The sequence below is a fragment of the Pristiophorus japonicus genome, chromosome 20, assembly GCF_044704955.1.
Source record: "Pristiophorus japonicus isolate sPriJap1 chromosome 20, sPriJap1.hap1, whole genome shotgun sequence".
In the NCBI taxonomy this organism is placed as follows: domain Eukaryota; kingdom Metazoa; phylum Chordata; class Chondrichthyes; family Pristiophoridae; genus Pristiophorus; species Pristiophorus japonicus.
Window position 1 is genome coordinate 92,645,250 of NC_091996.1, and position 14,261 is coordinate 92,659,510.

Below are 14,261 nucleotides of genomic sequence, written 5' to 3' on the forward strand. Positions count from 1 at the left end.
GGAGGGACAGTACTGAGGGAGCGCCGCACTGTCGGAGGGACAGTACTGAGGGAGCGCCGCACTGTCGGAGGGGCAGTACTGAGGGAGCGCCGCACTGTCGGAGGGGCAGTGCTGAGGGAGCGCCGCACTGTCGGAGGGGCAGTACTGAGAGAGCGCCGCACTGTCGGAGGGGCAGTACTGAGGGAGCACCGCACTGTCGGAGGGGCAGTACTGAGGGAGCGCCGCACTGTCGGAGGGGCAGTACTGAGGGAGCGCCGCACTGTCGGAGGGGCAGTACTGAGGGAGTGCCACACTGTCGGAGGGGCGGTACTGAGGGAGCGCCGCACTGTCGGGGGGGCAGACGGGGCCTCAGTTTAACGTCTCATTCGAAAGACGGCACCTCCAACAGTGCAGCTCTCCCTCAGTACCGCCCCTCCGACAGTGCGGCGCTCCCTCAGTACTGCCCCTCCGACAGCGCAGTGCGACGCTCCCTCAGTACTGCCCCTCCGAACGTGCGGCACTCCCTCAGTACTGCCCCTCCGACAGCGCAGTGCGGCGTTCCCTCAGTACTGCCCCTCCGACAGCGCAGTGCGACGCTCCCTCAGTACTGCCCCTCCGAAAGTGCGGCACTCCCTCAGTACTGCCCCTCCGACCATGCGGCGCTCCCACTGTACTGCCCCCTCTGACAGCGCAGTGTGGCGCTCCCTCAGTACTACCCCTCCGACCGTGCGGCGCTCCCTCAGTACTGCCCCTCCGACAGCGCAGTGCGGCGTTCCCTCAGTACCACCTCTCCGACAGTGCGGGCACTCCCTCAGTACTGCTCCTCCGACACTGACACTGTCCCGTAGCTCGGAGTGAGTTTGTGCCTGAAGTGATTGGGAGTGGTGAATACTTGTACTAACATTGGGCAGTATATTGGTGAACAGCAGCCGTTCGTGGGAAGGAGAGGTTGGGAGATCATTTCATTCTATCACTTGCAGCTTTACATAGGGTCATGTCACCTCTGTTATGCAATGTGTGTACACAATCCCTCACACTCGCACACAGCCACACTTAGCTCGCACTCGCACATATTCACAAGCCTCCATCCCCACCCTCGTTCCGAATCTTCGAATTGAGTGAGTTTCTATGTAAACATCATCAGTTCGGACATGTTGATAAAGTTTCTTTGGTTTTGAAAGTGAGTGAGACTACAAAGGGATGTAGACGGGCTAAGTGAGTCGGCAAAGATTTGGCAGATGGAGTATAATGTGGGAAAGTGTGAGGTTATCCACTTTGGCAGGAAAAATAGTAAAAGCAAATTATAATTTAAATGGAGAAAAATTGCAAAGTGCTGCAGTACAGCGGGACCTGGGGGTCCTTGTGCATGAAACACAAAAAGTGAGTATGCAGGTACAGAAAGTGATCAGAAAGGCCAGTGGAATGTTGGCCTTTATTGCAAGGGGGATAGAGTATAAAAGCAGAGAAGTCCTGCTCCAACTGTACAGGGTGTTGGTGAGGCCACACCTGGAGTACTGCGTACAGTTTTGGTCTCCGTATTTAAGGAAGGATATACTTGCATTGGAGGCTGTTCAGAGAAGGTTCACTAGGTTGATTCTGGAAGGGGGGGTTTGGCTTATGAAGACAGGTTGAACAGGTTGGGCCGAGACACATTGGAGTTCAGAAGAATGAGAGGTGATCTTATCGAAACATATAGGATAATGAGGGGGCTCGACAAGGTGGATGCAGAGAGAATATTTCCACACAGAGGGGAAACTAAAACTAGGGGACATAGTCTCAGAATAAGGGTCCATTTAAAACTGAGATGAGGAAGAGTTTCTTCTCTGAGGTTGTAAATCTATGGAATTCTCTGCCCCAGAGAGCTGTGGAGGCTGGGTCATTGAATACATTTAAGGCGGAGACAGACAGATTTTTGAGCGATAAGGGAGTGAAGGGTTATGGGGAGCGGGCAGGGAAGTGGAGCTGAGTCCATGATCAGATCAGCCACGATCTTATTGAATGGCGGAGCAGGCTCGAGGGGCCGAATGGCCGAGTCCTGCTCCTATTTCTTATGTTCTTAAAGTGTGGTGTCCAGGCACGGACCGATGACACTCGGCATGATCAGCACGGCTGCGGGGAATTCTGTTCCAATCGTGCTATCAGGAGAACCCAGCAGCAGTGTATGCACTGGGACCCCACCTATGGTCGCTATCTATAATAGACAGACGGCAGTGTTGGGGGAGTGAAGTCTGCGAGTGAGGGATCCTTTGTCGTCTGGAAATGAAAAGGTGCAAGGGACCTTACTGAAGCTTTCACTCGTTGTTTGGCGGTGAAATTGCCATCATAGGCAGTCCCTCGGAATCGAGGGAGACTTGCTTCCGCTCCCAAAGTGAGTTCTCTGATGGCTGAACAGTCCGATACGAGAGCCACAGACCCTGTTACAGGTGAGACAGACATTCGTCGAGGGAAGGGGTGGGTGGGGCTGGTTTGCCGCGCGCTCCTTCCGCTGCCTGCGCCTGACCTCTTCACTCTCTGCGTTGAGACTCGAAGAGCTCAGCGCCCTCCCGGATGCACTTTCTCCACCTCGGCCGGTCTTCGGGCCAGGGTCTCCCAGGTGTCAGTGGTGATGTCGCACTTTACCAGGGGGAGGCTTTGAGGGTGCCCTTGTAACGTTTCCGCTGCCCACCTTTGGCTCGTTTAGCATGAAGGAGCTCCGCATAAAGCATTTGCTTAGGGAGCCTCGTATCTGGCATGCGAACTATGTGGCCTGCCCAGCGAAGCTGATCGAGTGTGGTCAGTGCTTCAATGCTGGGGATGTTAGCCTGGATGAGGACAAAGTATGCTTTACACTTTGTGTGAGCGCTGTGTGTCACTTGTACAGCGTAAAGGGCATTTAAAATACGCTTGTACACTCATAGTATTTATTTCAGCGTGAATTCCCCAGGGCTGCTGTATCTCGGCGCTGATGCCGGGAGTTAAGCACCACACTGGTCTCCCAGGGCCACTACCCATTTCTCCCTCATCCGGCTCTGCTCTCCATAAGGTGCAGCAACAGGCAGCTCTTCAGAGCCACACAGACTTACGGGCGAGACGTTAAACCGGGGCCCCCATCTGCCCTCTCAGGTGGACGTAAAAGATCCCACGGCCACTGTTTGGAAGAAGGGCAGGGGAGTGGCGGGATGGGGGGGGGGGGGGTAGTTCTCCCCAGTGTCTTGGGGCCAATATTTATCCCTCAACCCACGTCACTTTTTTAAAAAAAAACAGATGATCTGGGTCATTGTCACATTTCTGTGTGTGGGAGCTTGCTGTGCGCAAATCGGCTGCTGCGGTGACTACACTCCAAAAAGTGGTTAAAGTGCTCTGGGATGCCCCGAGGCGCTATGTAAATGCAGGTCTGCCTTTCTGTGGAGAAGTGGGTCTCTAGCCCAAGGGAGGTCTTACTGCAGTTGTACAGGGCCTTGGTGAGGCCTCACCCCCTGGAATGTTGTGTTCAGTTTTGGTCTCCTAACCTGAGGAAGGACGTTCTTGCTATTGAAGGAGTGCAGCGAAGGTTCACCAGACTGATTCCCGGGATGGCAGGACTGACATATGAGGAACGATTGGATCGTCTGGGCCTTTATACACTGGAGTTTAGAAGGATGAGAGGGATCTCATGGAATCTTACAAGATTCTGACGGGACGGGACAGGTTAGATGCGGGAAGAATGTTCCCGATGATGGGGAAGTCCAGAACCAAGGGACATAGTCTAAGGATAAGGGGTAAGCCATTTAGGACTGAGATGAGGAGAAACTTTTTCACTTAGAGAGTTGTTAACCTGCTGAATTCCCTGCCGCAGAGAGTTGTTGAGGCCAGTTCATTGGATATATTCAAGAGGGAGTTAGATATGGCCCTTACGGCTAAAGGGATCAAGGGGTATGGAGAGAAAGCTGGAAAGGGGTACCGAGGGAATGATCAGCCATGATCATATTGAATGGTGGTGCAGGCTCGAGGGGCCGAATGGCCTACTCCGGCACCTATTTTCTATGTTTCTCCATGAATAATTGGAGCTACAGTGAGGGAATGTAGTGTTTCGAGGTCTGTGCAAAACACGGATTGAGAATAAAGAGTGTCGTTTTGAGCTCCCAGCCTGCAGTTAAAGGGAATATCCGGCCACACGTGAAATCTAGAGGCTGAGAGAGGAGCTGGGGGTTAGTGCTGGCACAGGGCAGCCTGTTTTCCCCCCCCCCCACCTTCCAGCTCTGCTCACTTCCAGCCGTTCTCTGCAATGACTTGCTGTCTCTCAGCTCCCTCCCCTCCCCTTCACAAAGTTTGCGAGGAATCTGTTGACAGAATCGTCCTGTCTATCATCAACAGCCTGCATGTGGCAGTGAGCTCATTAAGCGATTGACGACTTAAACACTGGCTTGGAGAAGACAGCGGTGGGGGGGAAGGGGGGTGGGGGGGGGGGGGATGGGTGGGCAGACTGACTGATGGCGGGGTGGGGGGGTTGTTGGGGGCCGAGTTCAGACAACTGCAGCCCCGCTCCACACTTGTGGCTATTTTGGGAGAGGAGAGGTCGGGGAGAGGGGAGGGCCGGGCCTTTTGATTTGTCGTCACACAGGAGTAAGTGCAGTGGATTCTTGCGGTGGATCAGAGACAAGGGGGCTCTGTCGCCCTTCCCCTCGCTGAATGCCGAGCAGAGGGCTGTTCTGGCCATTGGTGGAAGCGAGGCTGACCAGGTGGATCAGGCAGCCACGGTGACCTGACCCTGTGCACACATGTGACATTCAGTGGGACGCCCAGTCCCCCCTGCTCCACTTGTCTGTCTCCCTGCCACTCAGCAGCTCTCTCTCCCAGATCCAGGCAGCTCCCAGAGCGGCTGAAGACTCTCTCTCTCTCTCTCTCTCTCTCTCTCTCTCTGTCTCTAACAATGCCGCCTTTCCCCCTCTCTCTTTATTTTAAATGCGGATTTCCAGATCCCAACCCCCCCCGCCTCCTCCCTTGTTAATAAGGTGGCCAGGTGAGCTGAGATTTATTGTGCTGCCTGCAATATTGGAAAGTTAAAGCCCCTTGGATTCGCTCTTTGGAGACGGAGCAGTTGGCAGGGTCGGGGCCGGGGGGGGTGGTGAGGGGGAGAGAGAGAGAGAGAGAGAGAGAAACGGAACGGGACTGAAGGACACAAACTTCCTGTGGTTGCGAACTTGGCTGTGTCCCGTCCCAGCCCGGAGGAGGAGGAGATGGAAGGAGAAAAGGCAGGTACGTTGGCGGACGTGTGTGCAGCGTTTGCGAGGCAGGAGCTGAGCTTAGTTTTGTGGCATTGATCAGAGTTTAGTGCTCGAGGGATCCCACCTTCCAAGGTTACCGCCCCCCCCCCCCCCCCCCCGACTTTGTACCTGTGCCACTGTGGTTGAAAAGCTCAGTCCCACTCTCGCTTTATTGCAGAGTGAGCGCCTGAAGAAGCAGTTTCTGACTCCTCGAGTGCCTGGAGATGGCGGGCAGGGGGGGACACATTGGGGGCGCGGGCTATTAATGAAGGAAGATGACCGAAAGTCACCTGTCTGGTGCTGGGGAAGAGATGCTGCATTTACACCTGTATGGTGCCCTCAGTCTCTCACTGCCAGCCCCTGCATCAAGTGACACCGCGCTTGGTTTCAAAGCTCCCAGGTCTGGGACTGCTGGTCTGCTGCGTGCCTCGGGAACGATGGGCTGGGGGCATGGGGCTGGTCCCAGGACCAGCACTGAGTGTGAGATGGGGAGCGGGCAGGAAGGCCAAGATCAGATCGGCCATGGTTCAGCTCCTCTGGATTGGAGAGTAGCTAATGTAACCCCACTTTTTAAAAAAGGAGGGAGAGAGAAAACAGGGAATTATAGACCGGTCAGCCTGACATCGGTGGTGGGGGAAATGCTGGAATCAATTATTAAAGATGAAATAGCAGCGCATTTGGAAAGCAGTGACAGGATCGGTCCAAGTCAGCATGGTTTTATGAAAGGGAAATCATGCTTGACAAATCTTCTAGAGTTTTTTGAGGATGTAACTAGTAGAGTGGACAAGGGAGAACCAGTGGATGTGGTGTATTTGGACTTTCAAAAGGCTTTTGACAAGAGATTGGTGTGCAAAATTAAGGCACATGGTATTGGGGGTAATGTATTGACGTGGATAGAGAACTGGTTGGCAGACAGGAAGCAGAGAGTGGGAATAAACGGGTCCTTTTCAGAATGGCAGGCAGTGACCAGTGGGGTGCCGCAGGGCTCAGTGCTGGGATCCCAGCTATTTACAATATACATTAATGATTTAGACGAAGGAATTGAATGTAATATCTCCAAATTTGCAGATGACATTAAGCTGGGTGGCAATGTGAGCTGTGAGGAGGATGCTAAGAGGCTGCAGGGTGACTTGGACAGGTTAGGTGAGTGGGCAAATGCATGGCAGATGCAGTATAATGTGGATAAATGTGAGGTTCTCCACTTTGGTGGCAAAAATAGGAAGGCAGATTATTTTCTGAATGGTGACAGACTAGTAAAAGGGGAGGTGCAACGAGACCTGGGTGTCATGGTACATCAGTCATTAAAGGTAGACATGCAGGTACAGCAGACAGTAAAGAAAGCAAATGGCATGCTGGCCTTCATACCGAGGGGATTTGAGTATAGAAGCAGGGAGGTCTTACTGCAGTTGTACAGGGCCTTGGTGAGACCACACCTTGAATATTGTGTACAGTTTTGGTCTCCTAATCTGAGGAATGACATTCTTGCTATTGAGAGAGTGCAGCGAAGGTTCACCAGACTGATTCCCGGGATGGCAGGACTGACATATGAAGAAAGACTGGATCGACTAGGCTTCTATTCACTGGAATTTAGAAGAATGAGAGGGGATCTCATAGAAACGTATCAAATTCTGACGGGATTGGACAGGTTAGATGCGGAAAGAATGTTCTCGATGTTGGGGAAGTCCAGAACCAGGGGTCACAGTCGAAGGATAAAGGGTAAGCCATCTAGGACCGAGATGAGGAGAAACTTCTTCACTCAGAGAGTTGTGAACCTGTGGAATTCTCTACCACAGAAAGTTGTTGAGGCCAGTTCGTTAGATATATTCAAAAGGGAGTTAGATGTGGCCCTTACGGCAAAAGGGATCAAGGGGTATGGAGAGAAAGCAGGAAAGGGGTACTGAGGTGAATGATCAGCCATGATCTTATTGAATGACGGTGCAGGCTCGAAGGGTCAAATGGCCTGCTCCTGCTATTTCTAATGTGCCCAGACACACGGTGCATGGACAAATTGACATGTGAGTCAGCCTGGAGCACTGTGACCACTCGAAATGGAGCAGAACCTGGAAAAGCTTTGAAAGTGAGCACTTCCTGAGCGTGTGGGTGGGTCAATGCGAGCTGTTTGGGCAGAGAAATCTCCTTTTTGAAAATGGGAGGAGGAAGCAAAAAGTTCCTCCCAATGTTTAAGTTGCAGCTTGAGTAATGGTGACGAAAGACAATGTGCATGCCTGTAGAACAATGAGAGTTACTTCCTGTTTGATATATTTTACCACTTGAGCTCGCAGCATCCTGGAGAATAAAGCTGTCACTTCCTACCCCAGATTCATTAGTTCCCTGCGAACCACGCACTGTCTGCTCACCCGTTTACACTACATTCCAAGCCCGCCACTCTCTGAGTGAGCGAGCGATGGTCTGTCCATCGATATCACAGAGAAAGGTGATGAGGGGCTAGTATATCCAGCACTGGATAGACAGGCTCAGGGCAAGATAAGCTCACAATTACCATGCAACACATGCTGGGTCCGTCAGGCTCGAGAGCAAGTCCAGGGCGTGACTCTCACCTGCCACTGGGCTTTACAGACCCATTACACGCACCGACACACACACACACACACCGACACACACACACACTCACACACACACACCGACACACACACACACACACACACACACACCGACACACCGACACACACACACACACACACGCGCACACACACACACACGCACACCGACACGCACACACACACGCACACACACACCGACACACACACACACACACACACACCGACACACACACACACACACACACACCGACACACACACACACACACACCGACACACACACACACACACACCGACACACCGACACACACACACACGCACACACACACACACACGCACACGCACACCGACACACACACACACGCACACGCACACCGACACACACACACACACGCACACACACACCGACACACACACACACACACACACACACCGCCACACCGACACACACACACACACACACACACCCCGACACGCACACGCATACAGATACACACACGCACACAGACACACACAGACACATCCACACACACACACACACACACACACCGACACACACACACACACACACCCAATCACACACACACCGACACACGCACCCAGACACAGGCACCCGCACAACCAGAGACAGATGCATGCGCACACACACACACACAGACATACCATCACACACACACACACACACACATATACACAGACATACCATCACACACACACACACAGACATACCATCACACACACACACACACACACACAGACATACCATCACACACACACACACACACACATATACACAGACATACCATCACACACACACATATACACACACACACACACACATATACACAGACATACAAATCCGAATCATTCTGAGAGATAATGCATTGATGATTGTAACGCTGTGGTGTCTGGATGTTATGGTTGAGGGCAGAGCTGCTCCAGCCCCAGTACAAAGGACGTGTGGACATTGATGTGCAGCCAGGACTGAAGCTGCCGTGCCGGACCCTCTGATTGGGCGTCCCCAGCGTGTGTTGCATGGTAATTGCACAGCTGGGCTCTCATTGCCTCCGACCATCTCCCCTCCCGGTGCGGGAGCTGAATACCATCCCTGCGGTCACTGCTGCAGGCCCTTGGGCACAGCACCGACTCTGTGGGCATGTGTTCAAGATCAAAGCTGTGGAGCAAAAGCGTATCCAGAGGGTGCAATTCATCCGAGTGCTGTAATCCTACTCACAGAAACATAATGTAACTCCAAGCGCGGAGTACAATGGATGTCGCAGTGTGACTGGAACCATGTGCTCTGTAGGAGAATCTGTGTGAGCATCCAACAGGACTGTACTGGGTGAACCCTAGTGTTATACAGCGACAGACCTGTACCCACCAGTACTGTACCCCAGTGTTATACAGTGACAGACCTGTACCCACCAGTACTGTACCCCCATGTTATACAGTGACAGACCTGTACCCACCAGTACTGTACCCCAGTGTTATACAGCGACAGACCTGTACCCACCAGTACTGTACCCCCATGTTATACAGTGACAGACCTGTACCCACCAGTACTGTACCCCAGTGTTATACAGCGACAGACCTGTACCCACCAGTACTGTACCCCCATGTTATACAGTGACAGACCTGTACCCACCAGTACTGTACCCCAATGTTATACAGTGACAGACCTGTACCCACCAGTACTGTATCCCAGTGTTATACAGCGACAGACCTGTACCCACCAGTACTGTACCCCAGTGTTATACAGTGACAGACCTGTACCCACCAGTACTGTACCCCAGTGTTATACAGTGACAGACCTGTACCCATCAGTACTGTACCCCCATGTTATACAGTGACAGACCTGTACCCACCAGTACTGCACCCCCATGTTATACAGTGACAGACCTGTACCCACCAGTGCTGTACCCCCATGTTATACAGTGACAGACCTGTACCCACCAGTACTGTATCCCAGTGTTATACAGTGACAGACCTGTACCCACCAGTACTGTATCCCAGTGTTATACAGTGACAGACCTGTACCCCAGTGTTACACAGTGACAGACCTGTACCCACCAGTACTGTATCCCAGTGTTATACAGTGACAGACCTGTACCTACCAGTACTATACCCCAGTGTTATACAGTGACAGACCTGTACCCACCAGTACTGTACCCCAGTGTTATACAGTGACAGACCTGTACCCACCAGTACTGTACCCCAGTGTTATACAGTGACAGACCTGTACCCACCAGTACTGTACCCCAGTGTTATACACTGACAGACCTGTATCCACCAGTACTGTACCCCAGCATTATACAGTGATAGACCTGTATCGACCAGTACTGTACCCCAGTGTTATACAATGACAGACCTGTACCCACCAGCACTGTACCCCAGTGTTATACACTGACAGACCTGTATCCACCAGTACTGTACCCCAGTGTTATACAATGACAGACCTGTACCCACCAGTACTGTACCTCAGTGTTATACAATGACAGACCTGTACCCACCAGCACTGTACCCCAGTGTTATACAGTGACAGACCTGTACCCACCAGTACTGTACCCCAGTGTTATACAGTGACAGACCTGTACCTACCAGTACTGTACCCCAGCGTTATGCAGTGACAGACCTGTACACACCAGCACTGTACCCCAGTGTTATACAGTGGCAGACCTGTACACACCAGCACTGTACCCCAGTGTTATACAGTGACAGACCTGTACCCATCAGTACTGTACCCCAGTGTTATACAGTGACAGACCTGTCCCCACCAGTACTGTACCCCAGTGTTATACAGTGACAGACCTGACCCCACCAGTACTGTACCCCAGTGTTATACATTGACAGACCTGTACCCACCAGTACTGTACCCCAGTGTTATACAGTGACAGACCTGTACCCACCAGTACTGTACCCCAGTGTTATACAGTGACAGACCTGTCCCTACCAGTACTGTATCCCAGTGTTATACAATGACAGACCTGTACGCACCAGTACTGTACCCCAGTATTATACAGTGACAGACCTGTACCCACCAGTACTGTACCCCAGTGTTATACAGTGACAGACCTGTCCCTACCAGTACTGTACCCCAGTGTTATACAGTGACAGACCTGTCCCCACCAGTACTGTATCCCAGTGTTATACAATGACAGACCTGTCCCCACCAGTACTGTATCCCAGTGTTATACAATGACAGACCTGTACCCATCGCTACCGTGCCCCTGATCTACAACATTGCCCCTTTCACTCTCCCTGAACGCCCCCATGGTCGAATGCCCTGCTGTCTCGACACACACACGAGGTCTCCTGGGTGAGCGGTTGGGTGGCACCTGTAGACTGGGGAGAGAAGAACGCGAGAGGGGGGGAGGAGCAGGAGGTCCTTGCCGTGCCCAATCTAACCGTCTCTTGTGTTCCTGTTCTTCAGACAACCAGTTCAGGATGTCGATCCTGGAGAGACTGGAACAGATGGAGAAGCGAATGGCGGAGATGACTGCTTCAAACCAGCAGCAGAAAGGGGGAGCGGCAGACAAGATGCACATCCAGGTAGTGTACTGAAGCTGCAGTATGGACAGCCTATGACTCTGTGGCTCAGAGCGAACTCTGATAGAATGGAACTGGTGAACCTGTGCTAACTCCATACAGTGCCGTGGGATGTGACAAGTGCTCTGCATTGAGGATTTAAACCCATGGTTGAACCAGTGTCTTGGTTTTCAAAACGGTGCATCGTAAATGCTGTCCTGCTCTCAACTTTGGTTAAAAGCCTCTCAGCTGAGGCCTCTGAGAGCCTCAACACGTTCCCCTGCTCGGGGCACATAGGCTGGGGTCACTGGGCAGTGATCAGGAGCAGGAACCCTGGCTGATTTCCCCCACTCTCTAACCCAGGGGTCACTGAGCAGTGATCAGGAGCAGGAACCCAGGCTGATTTCCCCCACTCTCTAACCCAGGGGTCACTGGGCAGTGATCAGGAGCAGGAACCCTGGCTGATTTCCCCCACTCTCTAACCCAGGGGTCACTGAGCAGTGATCAGGAGCAGGAACCCTGGCTGATTTCCCCCACTCTCTAACCCAGGGGTCACTGGGCAGTGATCAGGAGCAGGAACCCTGGCTGATTTCCCCCTCTCTCTAACCCAGGGGTCACTGGGCAGTGATCAGGAGCAGGAACCCTGGCTGATTTCCCTCTCTCTCTAACCCAGGGGTCACTGGGCGGTGATCAGGAGCAGGAACCCTGGCTGATTTCCCCTCTCTCTAACCCAGGGGGTCACTGGGCAGTGATCAGGAGCAGGAACCCTGGCTGATTTCCCCCCCCCCCCTCTCTCTCTAACCCAGGGGTCACTGGGCAGTGATCGTGAACCCTGACATTCACCAAATTGAATTTGAAACATCTTCCTTGGTTGAACAGCGATTCCTGGGAGAGCACCCAGTGCAGAATGAATCATTAAATAATTAGCTGTTGCTGCTCAGAGGAACACAGGAACAGGAGGAGGCCATTCAGTCCTTCAAGCTTATTCCATCATTCAATTAAATCGTGGCTGATCTGTATCTCAGCTGCATCTACCCTCCTTGCTCCATATCCCGCGATACCCTTACCCAACAAAAATCTACCCATTTGGTCTTGAAATCTCCAATTGACCCCCAGCATCCACAGCTTTTTGGGGGCAAGAGTCCCAGATTCCCACTGCCCTTTGTGTGAAGAAGTGCTTCCTGACATCACCCTGAACGGCCTGGCTCTAATTTTAAGATTATTCCCCCTTTGTTCTGGATTTCCCCTCCCCCCAAAGAAAACTCTATTTGCCCCATCATCGACTCCTTTATTCATCTTAAGCCCCTCGATTAGATCGCCCCTTAATCTTCTACACTCGAGGGAATACAAGGCCCAGTCTGGGGACCTGCCCTCGTCATTTAACCCTTTCAGCCCCGGGTATCAGTCTGGGGAATCTGCAGCACTCCCCCCTCCGAGGCCGATATATCTCCCCTGAGGGGCGGGGCCCAGGACTGGACGCAGTTACTCCGGACGGGGTCTGACCCGAGCTTTATATTAAACCGAAGCAACACTCCCTCCCCTGTGTGTTCCCCCTGAGATAAAGGCCAACATTCCATGAGCCGTTTTGATGACTTTTTGTACCTGTGCTCCGGCTTGTAGTGATTTGTGTACACGGACCCCGAAATCTCTAGGCTGACGCTCCCACTGCAGTGCTCAGGGAGTGCTGAGGGAGCGCCGCACTGTCGGAGGGGCAGTACTGAGGGAGTGCCGCACTGTCGGAGGGGCAGTGCTGAGGGAGCGTCGCACTGTCGGAGGGGTAGTGCTGAGGGAGCGCCGCACTGTCGGAGGGGCAGTACTGAGGGAATGCCGCACTGTCGGAGGGGCAGTACTGAGGGAGTGTCGCACTGTCAGAGGGGCAGTACTGAGGGAGCGCCGTATTGCACTGTCGGAGGGGCAATACTGAGGGAGCACCGCACTGTCGGAGGGGCAGTACTGAGGGAGTGCCGCACTGTCGGAGGGGCAGTACTGAGGGAGCGCTGCACTGTGGGAGGGGCAGTACTGAGGGAGCGGCGCGCTGTCGGAGGGGCAGTACTGAGGGAGCGTCATATTGCACTGTTGGAGGGGTAGTACTGAGGGAGTGCCGCACTGTCGGAGGGGCAGTACTGAGGGAGCGCTGCACTGTGGGAGGGGCAGTACTGAGGGAGCGGCGCACTGTCGGAGGGGTAGTACTGAGGGAGCGCTGCACTCTAAGAGGTGACGTCTTTCGGATGAGACTTTAAACCGAGGCCCCGTCTGCTCTCTCAGGTGGATGTAAAAGATCCTATGGCACGATTTGGAAGAAGAGCAGGGGAGTTCTTCCCGATGTCCTGGGGCAATATTTATCCCTCAACCAACATCACTAAAACAGATGATCTGGTCATCATCACATTGCTGTTTGTGGGAGCTTGCTGTGCACTAGTTGGCTGCTGTGTTTCCCACATTACAACAGTGACTGCACGCCAACAGTACTTCATTGGCGGTAAAGCGCTTTGAGACGTCCGGTGGTCATGAAAGGCGCTATATAAATGCAAGTCTTTTTTTCTTTTTACTCAATTCCACCCATTGAGAAACTGCTTTGGGCTCCAACTCTGTTTCTTCCCTCGTAACCAGTTTTTACTCCAATTTGCTCCTCTCCCTCTAATTCCATACGCTTTGATCCTCCACAGTCGTCTCCTGTGTGGTACCTGGTCAGAGGCTGTCTGAAGGTCCACGTCCACCACAGATAAATGTGAGGTTATCCATTTTGGTGGCAAAAACAGGAAGGCAGAATATTACCTGAATGGTGACAGATTAGCAAAAGGGGAGGTGCAACGAGACCTGAGTGTCATCGTACATCAGTCATTGAAAGTTGGCATACAGGTACAACAGGCGGTGAAGAAGGCAAATGGTATGTTGGCCTTCATAGCGAGAGGATTTGAGTATAAGAGCAGGGAGGTCTTACTGTAGTTGTACAGGGCCTTGGTGAGGCCACACCTT

General features: G+C 52.7%; 2 protein-coding genes across 3 annotated transcripts in view; one reads left to right on the forward strand and one right to left on the reverse strand.

The window, feature by feature from the left end:
• The window catches only part of LOC139232695 (profilin-1-like), a 762,729-nt gene that overhangs the window by 636,646 nt on the left and 111,822 nt on the right, over positions 1-14,261 (reverse strand). The gene's annotated exons all lie outside the window — the stretch shown is intronic.
• LOC139232691 (calmodulin-binding transcription activator 2-like) overlaps positions 1-14,261 on the forward strand; it is a 204,100-nt gene that overhangs the window by 95,675 nt on the left and 94,164 nt on the right. The window contains exon 11 of the mRNA XM_070863166.1: positions 11,191-11,309. Coding sequence (XP_070719267.1) covers positions 11,191-11,309 — 119 coding nt within the window. The remainder of the gene's footprint in view (positions 1-11,190; positions 11,310-14,261) is intronic.